The 18,537-nt window shown below is 42.6% G+C and overlaps 1 protein-coding gene across 11 annotated transcripts in view; it reads right to left on the bottom strand.

The window, feature by feature from the left end:
* The window catches only part of STAMBPL1 (STAM binding protein like 1), a 52,241-nt gene that overhangs the window by 12,877 nt on the left and 20,827 nt on the right, over positions 1–18,537 (bottom strand). For 7 of the 11 annotated variants that reach the window (XM_070057643.2, XM_002718497.5, XM_051823929.3 and 4 more), the window contains 4 exons: positions 10,796–10,878; positions 5,764–5,981; positions 3,378–3,453; positions 1,564–1,659 (listed from right to left, as the gene is read on the bottom strand). In XM_070057643.2, the coding sequence (XP_069913744.2) occupies positions 1,564–1,659; positions 3,378–3,453; positions 5,764–5,981; positions 10,796–10,825 (420 nt within the window). In that variant the 5' untranslated portion in view covers positions 10,826–10,878. Of the gene's footprint in view, positions 1–1,563; positions 1,725–3,377; positions 3,454–5,763; positions 5,982–10,795; positions 10,879–18,537 lie in introns of all 11 variants that reach the window. The other 4 variants (XM_089314803.1, XM_089314804.1, XM_089314805.1 and 1 more) reach the window with 1 other exon arrangement.

The raw sequence follows: 18,537 nt of genomic DNA on the forward strand, positions 1-18,537 counted from the left end.
CACATGGAACATTTCTATCATGATGGGAATTTCTATTGGACAGTGCTGCCCTAGAACCTTTTGTATTTTGACTCTAGAACTCAGACTCTATTGGAACTTGATGGAGAAGGGGAAATCACCAAGAAATGGTTCTCCAAATGTGTTCCAACCATCTCTTTCCTGACCAGCCATCCCCTAACTAGTCGATCCCAAGCTTCCCAGTCCTAACAAGATATCCAGGTATTATGAGGAGAGTGGATATAAAATTTTCCTAAGCTCCCCAAAGATCCCTACTGAAAAGTGGGGTGGTGTAGGTGACACAGTTTGCAGCAGCACGTTTGCAAACACAGGAATCATCCCGGGGTTCTGTTAACAGTTGCAAATTCTGACTTCACAGGTCTGCAGTGGGCTCTCGGCTCCTGCAACAACTTCCATACAACGCCGGTGCTGTCCGCAGTAAGGCTTTCAGGCACCTCTGCTCCTCTCTTCCAGGCATTGTGGCTGCCACGGAGCTCTCTACAGAGGATGCAGCAGACATAGCCTGCAGCAGCTGCTGAGGCTGTTATCCCAGAGAGATCCAGAAGGGGGAGAAAGAAGAGGAAGGGAAACCTGAGCAGGTTTTTTTCTCCCTAACTTTGCCTTAGCCTCCAAGACCATTTTTATCACTCCTATTTCAGATCAACCCATTAATATGTACAATTTGGAGAAAACTTTGATTTTTATATTCCTTCTACCACCCAGTACAAAGCAACACTCAAAGCACTCTTACAGCTATGCCCAAAGAAAATCAAGAAGCTCGATGACCATTTTTAGAGCTCATGACATCGGACATAAATAAAAGTCAGTGAAAATGGAAACTTCAAATCAAATAAATGAACAGAATAGGCACAAAACAACATTTATAATGATGATATAAAATGAATAATTCACATTTTGACTTGAGTATTCCACAGATTAATTTCTTCTGTCAATTCCTTACTGTCTCTTAGACATCATTATCATCTTATTCTTTTTTAAACATTTTTTAAAAATATTTATTTATTTATTATTTGAAAGGCAGAGTTGCAGAGAGACAGAGGCAGAGACAGAAGTCTTCTATCTACTGTGTCACTCCCCTCTTCCCCTCTGTGGCTCTGACTTTCAAATAAATAAATAAAATATTTAAAAACATAACAAGTAAATCTTTTTTTAAAAAAGAGGAAAATTCACATTTTCAAAGCCTACATCAGAAATCATTCGGTGTTCCCTCTACCTCCTACTGTCTCCATTCATCTGGCAAAGAGCAGCCATCTGGCTCAAGGTTACATGAGCATGAATTGTTCAAAAAGTTCTATTTAAATCCCTATAGGAAGTCTATTTTCTAACACACTGCTTTATTGGATGTTGTAGGGAAATAAAAATACCACATCTTTGTTGCAAATACTTAACCTGGGTATGAACATGAATTTTTTATTCGTTTCATATCACTGCATCTTTAATTTTTAATTTAAATGCATAGACATTTGAGAAACTCATATAAAAATGAAATTCAAAAAATATTTGCACAGAAAACAGTCATGAAATAGGTATATCAATTGAACTTACTTTGCTTTGCAAATATTCTTGATATTCTACATTATATTTCTTTAAAAGGTCCTTTTTCAATTCATCTGTCCTTGGGAATGCAATCTCCTTCAGTTTCTTTTAAAGATATATATGTACAGATTGATTAGTGGGATTTTCAGTATACTCTTTCAGATCATCAGCTGAGAAAGAAAAACAGCTGGTATGCATATTAGAAATCAAGTCATGAGTAACCAAAGATGATGGCATAAAGCAAACCTCCCTCTTCTCGAGGGCTCAAAATTACAACTTTTCAGTAGAGAAGGAAAAAAAAAAAAAACCCTTTTGTAGGACCCATGTTGACTGCACTGATGAGTTAAGCATTGTGTCTGGACAGGTCCCCCACATTTGGGTGGTAGGTTTGTAACTGCACACTATGTGGGACACCAACAACGCAGCCCTGGGTGAGAAGGAATATTAGAGGCTGTACAGTGGGGAAGGATTCCCAAAACGCTAGGCTGTGCACACAGTCAAGGCCTTCTTATAAAAGTGCAGATTCTCAGAGCTAGTCCCACATCTGCAGAGAACGAGTCAGGGGACCCAGCTCTCAAAAAACTCCCCCAGGGATTCTTAATGGCAGGAAAATCGGGGAAACTTGATTTGGTCCAACTACCACCATCCTCTTCAGAGGTGAGAACACAAAAGCCTATGCAGAGCCTGAGAGCCTTGCTAGCAGCGTACACCTAACTGGTAGCCCCCTGAGGACAGAACCCATGTCACCTGCCTCTAGCCTGTGTCTTCCACCACATTCCTGTCATTCATTCCATCCATTCATTCAACAAGAATAAATGTGGGAAAGCCATATGCTTCAGAGAATTTTTGTCCTGTGCTAAAAATAAGAAATGCTCTAAATTATAGTAAAAGAGTCTCACTGGCAGTCAGGGCATAACTCTCTAAAGTTGAATGAACAAGAGAATTGAGGGAAAATGCCATACAAACACATAATGACTGTTGCTTCAACTAAGTGGACATAGAAATTTAAAAAATATAGATAACCAAGGTGAGAAAATCTTGAGTTTTATTTTCAGGAAGCCTTGGTCCTGGCAGGACTGGTAAGAGAGCTTCTATTTCACCATAGAATAAAATACTTTTCAAACATTCCTTAAAATCTCATGCTCTGATTGGCTTTATATATGCTGTTTCATCTTCCTTCGTGCAAAATCAACTGGAGCTGTTTAAGTCAAATAAATGGAAGCATTTTTTAAATTTGTTTAAAGGGACATATTCTCAGCTAGAGATGTCGGAGACTACCCAACAAATGCTGATGAAATAAATGCATCACAACAATCGCTCTTTTTCCTGCAAAGTATTCCAGGAAGATCACCCCCTCAACACCTTATCGATAAACCCAATACTCTAACAGGGTAGATAGCTAGAACTCTGCGGCTGCCTTAACAATCAACACTGATTCTCAATAGTTATAGAGCGGCAGGGGCTGTAAGGAGAATCAAAACCAAAGTGTCCACCTTCAGCAAGTGCAGAGAAACACAGTTATTCTGTTCACCTCTGGAAGGAATGATAAACTGATTCCCCAGCACACCAAGGTGGCTGAGCACATTCCTAACAGCTTTCTTCCCCAACGCCCACACCCCCAGCATCAATTAGACACCCCATACTGGCTCAGTAGTGATCATTCCATGTCTAAGAAGAAATTGAAACACTGTGGCTAATGGAATGAGTTTCTTGTACTCAAACTCTCAAGAGGAAGAACTAGAGGTAAAAGGGAAGAAGGGTGAATCAATACTATGTACTTAGGAAGCACTGGATCCCACAGCAGGAATTCAACCCCACAATACCTTCATAATATCCTGCTTTTCCGGGACTGCACATTGCTGGTAATCTCGGTGGCTAGGAAGCTTTTCTACAAACAAGCTACAGAAAGGAAAAAAACCCATATCTTTAGCATTATTTGACAGCAAGCACTCAATGATAGTTTCTAATATAACAATGACTACCATTTTCAACAAAGACATGTTCAATACTGCATTATTTAACATAATCTTTATCTGCCTTCTCACTGAAAGTTGACACAAGAAGTATTATTTTGGCACTACAACACAGTTAAGCTCTGCAAACCTAAGTACTAAAGCTAGCAAGGTTAAGGTCAGGATATTTCCTAAACAAACCAAGTCACTGGTCTTTCTCAGGCCCTATGTGCTTAACCCACTCAGACAAAACCATTACCTTACTTAACATATGCTGCTATAACACGATAACAGAGATGACTCATAAAAGTATAAGAACTGAGAAAGACTGATGTGAACTCTTTCTCACCATTGCAAAAGGCTCAAATAACCACGAATGAATTCGCAGCACCACTCCACAGCTACCATCTATCAAAAACTGAATTCGCAGCACCACTCCACAGCTACCATCTATCAAAAACTTCTAACTGAAAATTTGTAATTAAGAGAAATGACACCCCTTCATCACACAGGGGATTCCAGAGGATCTGTAAAAAGCTTGAGCAAAAGGTAAAAAAGAAATGCGTGTATTATCAATTGCTAACTTGTAGTACAGAAACAAAACATTTTTTTAAACCTTGGCTATCAATGAGTACTACTTAATCTCCAATTTCATATTTATTGCTTAACTTTTTAGAAACAAAACAAAACAACAACAACAAAAAAAAAAAAAAAAAAACAAGCAGTTTTCCAAGGAAGGTGAAAGGTTGCTAACCATTTTAATCAACTTGGAAATTTGTATACTCAGTAAACCACTTTTAATTTTGTCCTTGGTAGAATCATGGAATGCAGATTTAACCCAAATGTTGTCAGCGTAAGCAACCAACTAAACTAGTGAAATTAGAAATGAAATAAGCCGAGCACAGAAAGACAAATACTACATGATCTCTTTTATAGGTAGAATCTAAGAAAGCTGAACTCACAGGGGCAGAGTGGAAAGGTGGGTGTCAGAGGCTGGGAGGGTGACTTGGAAGTGGGAGAGATGTTGGTCAAAAGAATCACAATTCCAGGCCTACAGAAGGACCAAGTTCAGGAGATCCAGTGTATAATATTGCAGTTATAGTTACAATGCAGTGTGCCACTGAAAACAGCTGAATTAACTTAAGTATCTCATTACAAAAAAAAAAGCACATGAAGTGATGAGTGTGCTAATTAGCTTTCGTTATCCCATAGTGAATACATATATCAAAAATTGTGTTGTATGTCATAAATACATACAATTTTTATTTTTAAAGAAATAAATTTTTAAATTAGCGAAGTTAATCAACCTGTGACTTTAAATCAAGGAAATAAAAGGTTTGGTTTAGATTAAATAATTATTGGCAACAGGAAAGCCTTCCAGTCAGAAATTTGCCAAATTGTTACAGCAAGTCCAAATTCCATTTCTGTTAACACTTAAACCAAGATATGTTACAAACACATAGCTCATGGGCACTGTGTTATTTCTATATGGTTACAATGATGTAATCCCTATCATTCTACATTTTTAAAAAAGATTTTCTTATGTATTTGAAAAACAGAGTTTGGGGGAAAGAGTGAGAGAGGGAGAGACAGAGAGAAACAGAGATCTTCCATCCATTGTTTCACTCCCAGGAACGTCAGCAGGGAGCAGGATGGCAAGTAGAGCACCCAGGACTCACACTGGCACTCCTATGGAATGCCAGTGTCACAGGGTGGCAGTTTCATCCACTGTGCCACAATGCTGGCCCCACTCACCATTCTGAAAGCTCTTTTCACTTAGTATTCTTACACAGCCAAATAAACTGTCTTTTGAAAAAAAGTACTGTATGAACCTGGGTAAGATATTACCTCTGTTCCCTAAATGGTCTCTAACAATCAAATCCAATTTGCAGCATTATCCAGATGCTACAAGGGAGCTGCAATATGGCTCCCGCTCTCAGGAAGCTTGCCCTCCTATGCAACGGGCACGCAAAAGAGAATTTGACTTGTAAAGAGCAAGACGTGCAGGATGCTGCACTGGCCTGTGGAGAGCGATCTGACATCTCTGCACCTCATCCCATCCCTCAGCCTCACAGATGGTCTCAGGATGCCTTTGGGCACATTAGTCAGTAATTTAAAAACCTGGACTTCTAATGCTTTAGGAAACTGTAAATTCATCTGCACATTAAAAATTCCCAATAAATGACCACAGCAAAATAAACATTTTCTAACTTTCCTCATCTCAAAGGTCTCCAAACCAACAACAAAAAAGACGTACGTTATAAATTTATTATAAAGAACAAAGGCATTTTCCAAGTTTCCTTCTTCCAAATACACAGATGCCATTCTCTCCATCTCCACTCCTGATCTGAAGTAGCGGCGTGGAGTGATGTCTTCACTGATGGTGATGTTGCAACCGAGCTTGCTTAGGGCACGCACTCGCTCTTCTGGGCTCAGGGAAACATCTGTGTGATCAGGCATAGCAGCTAGCTTCTTCTGCAAAGCAAAATTTAAATATCTGATTATAAGAAGAATATGACTGACATAATGGATGTACTTTTCTGTATAAAAGTATGGCGCCAATACCTAAGGAAATCTTTCCATAAAGAGCTGAAGGCGGAGTAAAGTCTTTGTGCTTAAATATGTGGTCTCCACACCAACAGACACCAGCATCGGAAGCTCTAGGAAAGGAAGTAGCCCAGAGAAAACCTAAGTTTCCCCAGCCGTCCTCACGCAGCTGTTTTTAGATTTTGGGGTAGAATTCTGTGAAAGTTCAGTCGTTTTAGGTAAAATATGTTTGACCCCATGACTCCGTGAATGTTTCCATACTGGGTCATGTAAAGCAGGCCCCTGGATAGATTCCTGCCATGGCATAGCTCATGTCATTCCAATACGAAGGGTTTCCCAGAGGTAGCTTGGATTTAATGTTTCTGTAAGGATTCAACTCTGCTTCGGTATGTATCTAGTAAGAACTTCTCAGTGCCTCATTGCATCTCCATTGAGTGAAAACAAAACCCACCAATAAGCTCTGGAGAAGTCCTTCCAAGCATCCAAACACCTCCCCATATTTTTAAATAAACAGCGCTTAGACATTTGCACTTAATAGTGATTATGCTATAATTGGTGCTTGACTGAGAAAATGATGATATATCATTAACAAAAGTGATGTTAATACAAATGAATTTTATTAATAAAAAGAAATAACTGTACACATTTGGAAAAGCATAGAATATATGTATTCAGGACAATTATTCAATTAAAAGTCAGTGTTTCAGAAAGACAAGAAGAGCCAGAAAATTTTATCTATTAAGGGCCAGATAGCAAATATTTTAGGGTCTGTGGCACAACTTGAATTTAGCTCTACCACGGTTAAAAGCAGCCATAAACAATATGGAAAAATATTTCTTGCTGTGTCCCAAGCAAATGAGTTTATCTACGGGTTTATGGTTCACTGACACTAGGTTTAGATCATTAAGTCTCAAAGTATGGTCCCTGCACCAGGACCATCAGCAGCAACGGCGAGTTTCTTAAAAACTCCAAACCCTCACTGGCCTTGCTTCACGCCTACAGACTCAGGATCTCAGGAGGTGAGCTGAGAATTGATGTTTTTACAGGCAGAGTGGACAGTGAGAGAAAGAGACAGAGAGAAAGGTCTTCCTTTGCCGTTGGTTCACCCTCCAATGGCCACCGCGGCCAGTGCGCTGCGGCCGGTGCGCTGCGGCCGGCGCACCACGCTGATCTGATGGCAGGAGCCAGGTACTTATCCTGGTCTCCCATGGGGTGCAGGGCCCAAGGACTTGGGCCATCCTCCACTGTACTCCCTGGCCACAGCAGAGAGCTGGCCTGGAAGAGGGGCAACCAGGACAGAATCCGGCGCCCCACCCGGGACTAGAACCCGGTGTGCCGGCACAAGGTGGAGGATTAGTCTAGTGAGCCGTGGCGCCGGCTGAGAATTGATGTTTTTACTGCTGTTCCTGAGCTACTTACGCACACTCCAGTTAGAGAAGCTTTAGACCACTGCCATTCCTGATGCCCCAAGACTAGAGCAAACTTCGCTTGCTAAGCCCTCTTCAGGCAGATAACAACAGGACCCAAATCTGTCTACAATGGAGGCAGAACATTTGACTGAGGTCTGTTGAAAACTACGAAAGAAATCAAGGAGGACACGGTCTTAGTTTGACCATAAATTATTGAATCAACCTTCAGGGGCAGGGTGCAGGGAATTAGATACTTGAAATTTTCCCAATGCCATCTGGTCAACTTTGATAGACAGCCTATAGAAACCCAGAGATCTGAAAGGACTTTGGCTCCTAAAGGTTATTATATAACTAGAGAGCCATAAACTCATTTCTCAAGCTTCCATTAAGTCAGAGGCAGGCCACGCCTCTTGCACCTGCTGCAACTCCTTTGACCTGGCCAGAAGCCATATGGGCGAGTCCTCCTTCCCATTTTTCCCTCCTTAAAGAAGCTCTTGGGGCCTACACTTCCTTTCCCTGAAGGTCACCTGCTGTTCATTTTGAAACTGGTGGCTAAGATAGGTCAGAGGACAGCAGAAGAGATAAGAAGACTTTTTCAGCCTCCCATATTCTCTGGAGGACAGAAATTCCTGGTTCAAGCCACCAGGAGTAAAGGGCACACTTGATTTTGATCCTCACCTGTACCTTTGATCTGGCCTCACTTGGTCCAATGCTGAAAGAAAGATGTGACTGACAACAGCAGCAATACTCAGGCTCTTCCTAAGTGATTAAAGCACTTTTTTCCTATCTGTACCCCATCACACTGCTTTTCTAAGTCCCTGAACGACTTTCTGATTTCCGAGGTCAGAGTCAAGAATCAGTGCTTGTGAACTCTGAGCCCCAGGCTTGAGTATTCACAGTATTTTCCAATTAAGACATCTCAAACACACTTCAGCAATCCATCCCCTTTTCTGTAAGCACACTCACTATATACCAACAACACGTAAAGAAAATATTATTACTCAACTACAGATAATTGCCTGAGTCACATTAGAAGATGGTTAAAAAAAATTCCATGGAAACCAGAGCATTTTCCTAAGGGGCCTCCAGTCTCCTATAGGTACGAAAGTCGTCTGTCCATATTTTATTATGGATAGTCCACTTGGGTCCTCATGACTGCAATGCAAGTGTCTCAAACTTCTTAGGAACTCCTTGAGATGTCCAAAGAAATCCTTCTCTATTCCTTTGCATTCCCCAGTATGTAGCATGTTACCTGTGACAGCAATGGCAGTCATTAAATGCACCAAATGAAAGTTAAGAAGTGAAAGAGAGAACACAGCAACAAGTCTATAACTAGACGATCGTCTTTCCCCGAAGGAAAAATAAGATCGATTTTTCCTTTACTGAGTCCTTTCCAAATCTAAAACTGAGAGAAGCAGGAAATACCCTAAAGTCCTCATCAATCTACATTTCATTTGCATGTGAATTTCTTGGATGAAAGTACAAATTATTCAGATGAAAAAGCTTTGGTGTTCATTTCTGCAGCAACACGCGCAATACAATTTTAATTACACTCATACAACATTCTGGAAATAGCACCTAAGAAATTCCATGGGCCAGCACCGTGAATCACTAGGCTAATCCTCCGCCTGTGGAGCCAGCACACCGGGTTCTAGTCCCGGTCGGGGTGCCGGATTCTGTCCCGGTTGCCCCTCTTCCAGGCCAGCTCTCTACTGTGGCCAGGGAGTGCAGTGGAGGATGGTCCAGGTTTTTGGGCCCTGCACCTGCATGGGAGACCAGAAGCACCTGGCTCCTGGCTTCAGATCAGTGCGGTGCACTGGCCACAGCGTGCTGGCCGTGGTGGCCATTGGAGGGTGAACCAACGGTAAAAGGAAGACCTTTCTCTCTGTCTCTCTCTCTCACTGTCCACTCTGCCTGTCCAAAAAAAAAAAAAAAAAAAATCCCATAAGGGTAAGTCCTTCAGAGGTAGAAATAGGACATTCTTTAAGGCCCCACAGCAGAATGAGAACACGGAGTCAAGAAATAGAAAACTTCCTCCAAATCATTACTTCTCAAACATACACTGAAAACAACTGAGCTTCTACACAGCAATTTCTTGGTTGAGTGAAATTAGGTCACAACCTATTTCAGCTCAAGAGCCAGGCTCTCTCTTTCTCTATGTCCAAGTGCTAGGCTTTGTACATATAGGGTGTTCAGTGCACTGCTCCACTCAGGCCTACTCTGACAGGGTTGCTGTGAGTGTGTTAGTGCAGGTCGTGTGCAGGAAGGGAATGACAGCTTCCATCATCAAACTACCACTACTAGGCTGGGAGCAAGAAAATTACTATCTTCAACTGCCATAAGGCAAATACAAAATTAAAGCCTTAGAGATTAAGCATTATGCCTGCATTCACAATTACAGAATGATATGGGATGCAGAAGAAGCCCAAGTGATCGAAGTCCCTGTTATTTCCTCTCCAACAAGTCTTTTTTAAAGATCTTGCTAGAGAAAGTGTACATTGTATTGGCCAATGAGGGTAAAAGTGAAAAGAATCAGTTTCTTTCTTTTTTTTTTTTTTTTTTTTGACAGGCAGAGTGGACAGTGAGAGAGACAAAGGTCTTCCTTTACTGATGTTTCACCCTCCAATGGCTGCTGCGACCAGCGCACCGCACTGATCCGAAGCCAGGAGCCAGGTGCTTCTCCTGTTCTCCCATGCAGGTGCAGGGCCCAAAGACTTGAGCCATCCTCCACTGCACTCCTGGGCCACAGCAGAGAGCTGGCCTGGAAGAGGGGCAACCGGGACAGAATCTGGTGCCCCGACTGGGACTAGAACCCGGTGTGCCGGTGCCACAGGTGTAGGATTAGCCTATTGAGCCGCGGCGCCGGCCTGGAATCAGTTTCACACATGAGACCATTTACATAAGGATCCCAAAGCAATACAGAGGTGTTAAATATGAAATGTCTTCCTCGGTTATTACCACACAAGGTAAGCCACCACTTTTCATCTATAAAGAAGCTGGGGCACCAAGACGTTTAAGTATCTGTTAAGTTTATGAAGTCAACTTTAAATCTTCCCTCAGGTGTCTTTTCAAAGGTCTGTATTTCTGGAATCTGGCCAAATTAAAATGTCACATTTTTTTTAAATGTCACATGGTTTTGAGAAACATATTTTTCAGGTTTGCAAAGATGGCTTCCTCTGTCACATCTTCGAGGGAGACGACCACATGGGTGGATGGAAAACTGAGAAAGCGCTACACTTCTACAAGGTGTGTGACTCATTCCACAGCGGGTCTGTTTCTGTTCTTCCTTCTTGGCTTTCCAACCAAATGCAAAATATCAGTGGTGCAACCTACCAGAGAATTCACAGTAAATGGCTGGTCCATGTTGTCCTGTCTACAAAATGAAGACGTTCGCTCTTCCTTCTCAATCACTTCATCTGTTTCAAAGACAGAAAGCAAAGCTCAGGTTAGCTTTCCGGGAACCTAAGTCTCAAATCCCAAGTTCCAGGGTTACTTTTGCCTCAGAAACAAACATGAATGAACTCTAATCACTTACACAACCCAAGTATTTAGAATTGTTGGAAATCTCTTCCTGAAAATACAAATCTGCAGGCGGTTATGATTTTTTTGAAGCTAACCTTTAAAGGTGGATGTGAAAGGAATTAATATTTTTGACTGTCACCCCAATAGTGTTATCTTTCTTACTTATTAGAACTCTGTGCAAAACCATAAAGTACATTTGCTTTCTTCAAGGGGAGAAAGAAGGTCCTGGTGGTTAGGATGTGAATACTGGGGCACAGACTCTTAACCTGGAGCAGGGCTGGGTTTAAACTCTGCCTGCGACCCGTGGTTGGCAGCATTCTAAGATGGTTCCATGATTCATGCTTCAAACTTGGTATCCACAGAACTGTGTAATCCCTTTCCCTTGAGTACAGATGAGACCTGCAGTTGGCTTCTAACTAATAGAACCAGGTAAATGCGATGGGGATATTACTACCAGGATTATGTTGCATCATAGAGCAAAGATGAAGAGCTACTGAAGTTACATCAAGCACCCTAATCTGTCGATGTTAAGCTATTACCCTGGTGCGTCTGCCTAATCAAGTGAGACAGGGACACTGTCTTTTTGGCCTTGAGGACTCGGCTTTCACAACTCCTCCACAGCCTCAAGGAAATTAACTCTTCCAATAATCATATGAGTTCGAAAGAGGACTCGGAGCCTCAGATGAGGCCCTGGGTCGTATTGACACTCCAACTGCTCTCTTATGAAACTGTGAGAAGAGGACTTCATTGAACTCTGCCCACACACCCCTGAACTGCAGAATTATGAGTAACAGATATATAACTGTCTTATGCCACTGAGTTCATGCATGTTTGTAAAGCAGCAATGGACAATGTCAGCAGCATGACTGCAGGTTAGATTCTATGTATCTGAAAAGTGGGAGTGGTATGTCATATGGCCATGCTAAGGATTAAATGAGTTAGCATATAAGGTTCTTAGAATAGTTCCTAGAAAACAGTCAATACATGTTAGCTATCACTAAAATCTTCATTTTGCAGTTGAGGATACTGATGCACAAATATGTTAAATGAACATACTCAAGGTCAAATATTAACAATAAATTTTAAACTTCCTTCCTTTTTAAGTTGTTTAGGTCAATTTCTGCATCAACATTTCTTCTAAATTTATTTCACCCTGGACTTGTATCTTCTCCTCAGCTCCTCATTTAGGAAACATGGGGTAAAACTATGTTCTCTTAAAATTATAGCATTTGTGACTCTATACATTTCAGAAGTCCACCACTCAGCCTCCACCACAATTTTCTAGCCTGGATCCATGGATAAGAAGCCCACCAAGGAGAATCACCCTGCATGACCCAGTCTTTCCCTTCATCATCACCAGTGATCTCTGGGGTGAACAATGAACTCTAAGCCTGCAGGTTACAAAACTGCCCAAGAAGCAACCTGGAGAGAGTCACAGTGACAGTGCAGCTTAGAACCTGGATGACAAACTCAGGCACCACTGAATGGAAGCAATCCCAACCAAGGAATTATTACTGCTGAGTGAGAATAAATAAATCAGGGGAAAAATACTTTTTAGGAGTTAGAGACAGAATAAAAGCATATGCAGAATGTGGGGTTGAGAAGACAAGGACATATTTGACTACGGCTTTGTAAAAAAGCGGAATTATTTCTTGTAAGGGTTACTCGGATGCCTAAACAGAAAGCAAATAATTTTTTTTGACAGGCAGAGTGGATAGTGAGAGAGAGAGAGAGACAGAGTGAAAGGTCTTCCTTTTTCCTTTGGTTCACCCCTCAATGGCTGCTGTGGCCAGCGCGCTGCGGCCAGCTCATTGCGCTGATCTGAAGCCAGGAGCCAGGCGCTTCTCCTGGTCTCCCATGTGGGTGCAGGGCCCAAGCACTTGGGCCATCCTCCACTGCCTTCCCGGGCCACAGCAGAGAGCTGTACTGGAAGAGGAGCAACCAGGACAGAATCCAGTACCCCGACTGGGACCAGAACCCAGGGTGCCAGAGCCGCAGGCGGAGGATTAGCCTAGTGAGCTGCAGCGCCAGCCAGAAAGCAAATAATTTAACAATTTGGAAACATGAGGGCATTGTTCTTACATTGTACCGTACCTAAAAAGCACTAAGCCTGAGATTTGTTTACAACATGGACTTCTAGGACTCACCGCAAGGATCTGTCCATCTGGTTTTGTTTTTAATTGTCATTTATTTATTTTCATTTTATTTGAAAGGTAGAGTCAGAGAGAGATCTTCCAGCTCTGGTCCATTTTCCAAATGCCTCCAACACCTTAGGTTGGGCCAGGCCAAAGCCAGAAGACTAGAACTCAATCTGGGTCTCCCAAGTAGGTTGCAGGAACCCAAGAACCTGAGCCATCATCTTCTCCTTCCCAAGGTGCATATTAGCAGGAAGCAAGATCAGAAGCAGAGTGGAGACTTGAAGCAGGCACCCTGATATGGGATGTAGGTGTCCTTAGCAGCAACCTGACAGCTGCACCAAACACCCACATTCTCCAGTCCATCTGTTTTAAGACCATTTACAGGCTCTGTTAGAATATGACCCAGATGATCTTTTTTTTTTTTAAAAAAAAAAAAAAGATTTATTTATTTTAAAGTCAGAGTTACATAGAGAGAGGAGAGGCAGAGAGAGGTCTTCCATCTGCCGATTCACTCCCCAAATGGCTGCAATGGCCAGAGCTGTGCCAATCCAAAGCCAGGGGAGCCAGGAGCTTCCTCTGTGTCTCCCACATGGGTGCAGGGGCCCAAGGACTTGGGCCATCTTCCACTGCTTTCCCAGGCCATAGCCAAGAGCTGGATCAGAAGTGGAGTGGCCAGGACTTGAACTGGAGCCCATATGGGATGCTGGCACTGCATGTGGCGGCTTTACCTGCTACACCATAGCCCTGCCCCCCCCAGATGATCTTGATACGTGAGGTTTCCAAACAAAACTTTGAGAAAAAACACATTTGAGAATGTATCAAGCAGAACTCTTAGCTGCAGGCAACCGCACTGAGTCTTGATTTCATAGAAAGATAAAGGAAAGATCACACATTTCAAGGGCTAGAAAAATTAGGCTTGGAGGCTGCATATGCATGAATATTGCTGCACAGTAGCATTGGTCTGGTGGAAATGCCACTGCCGTCTACGTCACTGATAAAAGGGGAGAATGCAGCTGCCACCACCAACTCCAGCAACGTTTATCAACTCTGCAGTTGCTGCCCCATGACTGTGTGCAGCAGCCAATATTTCTGCTTGTCCTTGCTTTCTATTTCGCAGCATGAGACAGACGTATCTATGTGGTAGAGCCCAAGTCACATGCTGCAGCCTGGGTCTGGCAGCAAAGGTGTCTGAAAACGCAAAGACCACGTCTAGCACCTCACGCTTCTATGAGGAGCAAAGGCATGTGCCAAGTGAATAAAGGTAGATTCCCAGCTGGGTGGCCAAAACTCAATGTAACTGTGCACAAAAGCAAATTAGCAAACTACAATGAGCATATATATATACACACATATATATATATATGATGTTTATTTAATTCAATGCACCTTCAACACCATAACATTAAATTACTATAAATGAAATGATCACTACTACTTCCCACACTTACATTTATTTATGATTCAGTATTAGAATCCAACTCCTCTGAAACCTGAGATGAAAGAAGCTCACACGTTGGCCACTCAATTTGTTTTTTGTACCAGTAATTACTGGATGGCCATGCTCCTCTCTGTTTTAAGCCCTGGTACTTAGAGCTGCAGTGATACAATTACCAAAGTCAACATGGACAAATGTGCTCTCTAGATCAGTGGCTCTCACGTGTGTTCCAGAGCCACGAAGAGCCTTTCAGGGGATCTGGGAGGCCAACAGCATTTAATAATATGGTTTAAAACATTATGTTTTCTTAGCATCAATCTTTGTAACTGAATAGTATTTAACTTGAAATACTTAATTAAATACTCTAAATGTGCATTTTAATTTTAATGCAATAGATATAACTCACGGAAGCAAAGTCTTTAGTGTCTTTAGTAATTTTAGAGTGCAAAGGGGTCCTCAGGCCCAAAAGTTTGAAAGCTGCTGCTCTAGATCAACCATGTAAACAAATGAAACAGACACTCACCATGCTACGGCAATCTAACCAGGAATGAAGAAGGTAATAAAATAACAGTAAATAAAGAACAAAATAATAGTAAGTATCGCTTTCCACTCCGGCTACTAGGGTCTTGCTAAAATAATCAGAAAATTTAAACTGTAGCCACAATAAGTGGGTACTTTACCTCACAGAATCTGAGACTCGCAAATACAAATTAGCACACTGCTAAATAATATGCAATCCCCATTCTTTCTGTATATGATTTTTAGTTGATACACAGTCACCACTGTAAAAACCTACGTTTTCCAGACTTTCTTGGAGTGAGGCTGCAGCACCCAGTTCTGCCAATAGGGATGAGCAGACGTGATGGAATCAAGGTCTGGATCCTGCCTCCAGAGGAAGAGCCATGGCCTTCTCCATCCACCCTTTCTCCTTCTGCCAGGAGACTTTTCTTGGGTCATGACGATGCGCCATGGCAAAGCAAGAAGAAACAGGAACACCCCGGTTTGCTTGCACTCAGACCATGAGGACTTTCTTTCTTGATGACTACTGTGTCTTTTTTGGGCAGCTGGCCCAGTATCCTGACACAGACAGCAAGTCTCTTCAGAAAAGATGACTCAGCACTTCCAACAGACGACTTCAGCCAACACTATCCCCTTCCCTTTTCCCAGCCTTAGCACCGTGTCTGCCCTGCCTCTATACTTTGGTCACAAGTACAAGAAGTAGCAGAAATATGAGTGCACATCTTCCTCCTTTCTTGCCCCCAGCTCACCTAAATCCTGTCCAACCTGACATCCAGGCATTTCAGACTTCTTCACGGTACTACGGCATCTCTCAGACTAGTAGATGTAAGTGATTGTTCCAAAGGCAACATCTGAATGAAGTATCAACATTTAAAAATTGAGGTATTTCAGGGGTAGGCATTTGGAGCACTAGTTAAGTGCCGCTTGGGTTGCTCACATCCTACAGCAACGTGCCTGGGTTCGAGTCCAGGCTCTGCTCCCAGTTCCAGCTTCTTGTTAATGTGCATCCTGGAAGACAGCAGGTGAAGGTTCAAGTACTTAGGTCCCTGCCATCCACATGGGAGACCTGACTGAGTTCTTGGCTCCTGCCTTCAGCACAGTCCAGTTTCAGCTATTGCAGGCATTTGGGGAGTGAATCAGTGGGCTATTCATTTTAAGTAAATAAAATAAATATATATTTTCAAATGGTATATTTCATTAAAAAGTTTGATTTTCAACTCCTCTTAAAAAAAAAAAAAAAGATACAGCACCACTGGGCCCAGGCCCCATCCCTGGAACACTTATGAGCATATCTGTTCCAGCACGGATCAAGCAAACAGAATACTTGGTCTCTGATGAGGAAACGAAGTCATTTTCATTATGGTCTCCCTTTTCCAACAGGGGAAAGGCAAACAATTTAAGTGCCATGATTATAAGCAAACGTACTTCAGAGAAGGAAGTAATCCATGCGGTATTAAGTGCCCAACAGAGCTGGCACATAGCTGGCAGGCTATCTTTTCTAATTCTTCACACTTCAGCAACCAACCAGGGAAGTCAGGGTGAAACTGACTTCTAGTGCTTAAGAATCAAATACACATCACAATTTGGGGGACCAGAAACATGCTGAAGCAGGACACCAAGAGAATGCCAAAGGCAGACTGCAAGTATTCATTGTCATGCAAGAATAAAACTTAATTTCCATTTTCAAAGCAGAGGTCCAGTGTGCCACAGAGCCCAGGTGCAGACACAGCTTTTGCAGCCAGACAAACCTGGGTGTGAATCTTCAGCACCATCACCTGCTTACTCAGGAAAGCTCCTGAGCCCCTGGGAGGTTCCCTTTCCTCACCCATGATGAGGCTTAGTGCAGATCCACTTCATGGCTCTCAGAGCACCTTACAACTAATTGGAACACTCATCAGGAATGCCTGATGAAATCTCTGGCTGCTCCCAACCTCCACCCCAGCAGAGCCCACATTCTTGTGACTTGATAACATCTGAACTACAGTCTTGCGGTGCATTTAACCCGTCCGATCCCTCTTGGGAGCTCTTTTTTGCTTCAGAGTTCCTGTTTTTATTCCTAACTCTTCCTCACTGTAAGCCTCCAATTACGCAGCTGTTTTTCTCCTTAAATTGACCTTTTTAAATAAAAGCAGAGGAAACAGGAGTTTAGCTTACTGCTTAGGATGTCTGTATCTCACATAGGAGAATCCAAGTTTGAGTCTCAGCTCTGGTTACTGCTTCCAGCTCTCTGCTAATCTGGGACCTGAGAGGTGACAGCTTAAGTATTGGGTCCCTGCCTCGCGTGAAGAAGACCTGGATCGGGTGCTCAGCTGCCAGCTTCAGCTATGGCTTCAGCCCAATCCCAGCCATTGAGGGTATCTGGAATGTAAACCAGTGCATAGGAGAGCCTCTCTTTGTCTTTTTAAAAGTGAGCAGCAGGAAAGTGTCTGCTCCCTATTTAGCTGGAAACACAGGGCCCTAGGGAACTAGCATGTCAGAACTATATAAGTTCAAAAGGAGGACAGAGAAGCCAATCCCTATTCCAGAAGTGCAACTAACACGTAGCTCCAACTGAGCAGCTGATGTGTGCAGAGGGGACACAGGAAACATGAGGTCTCACCCATGAGTGGCCAGGTCAGGGGACACTTTTCAAACTGACATTTCACAGCTCCCAAGTGTATGAAGTTTCATCTCCCTAAACCCAGTAGTGGAATCCTTTTGGCTTCCGGGTTCCAATTCAATGTCTCCAAGTCTCAGCTCCCCTTAGGGAATGAAGCTCTATTATTTCTATATTTTAAAATCAGCAGCATGGGTGGGCATTGTGGTTCAGTAAGATAAGCCGCCTTAAGCCATGGCTTAGGATGTCCACATTCCATATGGAAGGGCTGGTTCGGATCCTGTCAGTGCTGCTTCTGATGCAGCTTCCTGCTAAGGCACACAGGAGGTAACTGATGGCTCAGGTACTTGAGCCCCTGCCACCCATGTGGGAGACCCAGGTGGAGTTCCTGGCTCCTGCTTCTCCCTGCCAGTTCTGGCTGTTGTGACCATTTGGGGAGTGAACCAGCAGATGGAAGATTGATATTTATCTCTCTCTCTCTCTCTGCCTTTCAAATAAATAAATAAACTTTTTTAAAAATAGCAGCAAATAATGGCAAGAATGAACAAAAGAAAATATCTGACCCAGAACAATGCTTATTCTGTGTTTTATTTTTCAGCCTTAATTGCCTTTATTTTCCATTCAAGTTTTTTTTTTTTAATAGTTGATTTTAGTGGCTAGACTCAGAGTACAGTCCCACTTTCTTACATAAAGCAATATTTTCCAGAGCACACAATGGAGACTACCAGACAATGAGGAGTTTCCTTAGTCTCAGTATAAAGCAAAGAGCCAGTGAGACCTTCACCCAAACGTGCCATTCTTCCCTGTTCTTTTGACCTGAGTGCTGCAACAAGCTAGATAAGCAGGTTGTGGTCCATCAGGTGAG

Source organism: Oryctolagus cuniculus, chromosome 15 (assembly GCF_051225735.1).
Source record: "Oryctolagus cuniculus isolate XC-2025 breed Fujian yellow rabbit chromosome 15, ASM5122573v1, whole genome shotgun sequence".
NCBI lineage: Eukaryota > Metazoa > Chordata > Mammalia > Lagomorpha > Leporidae > Oryctolagus > Oryctolagus cuniculus.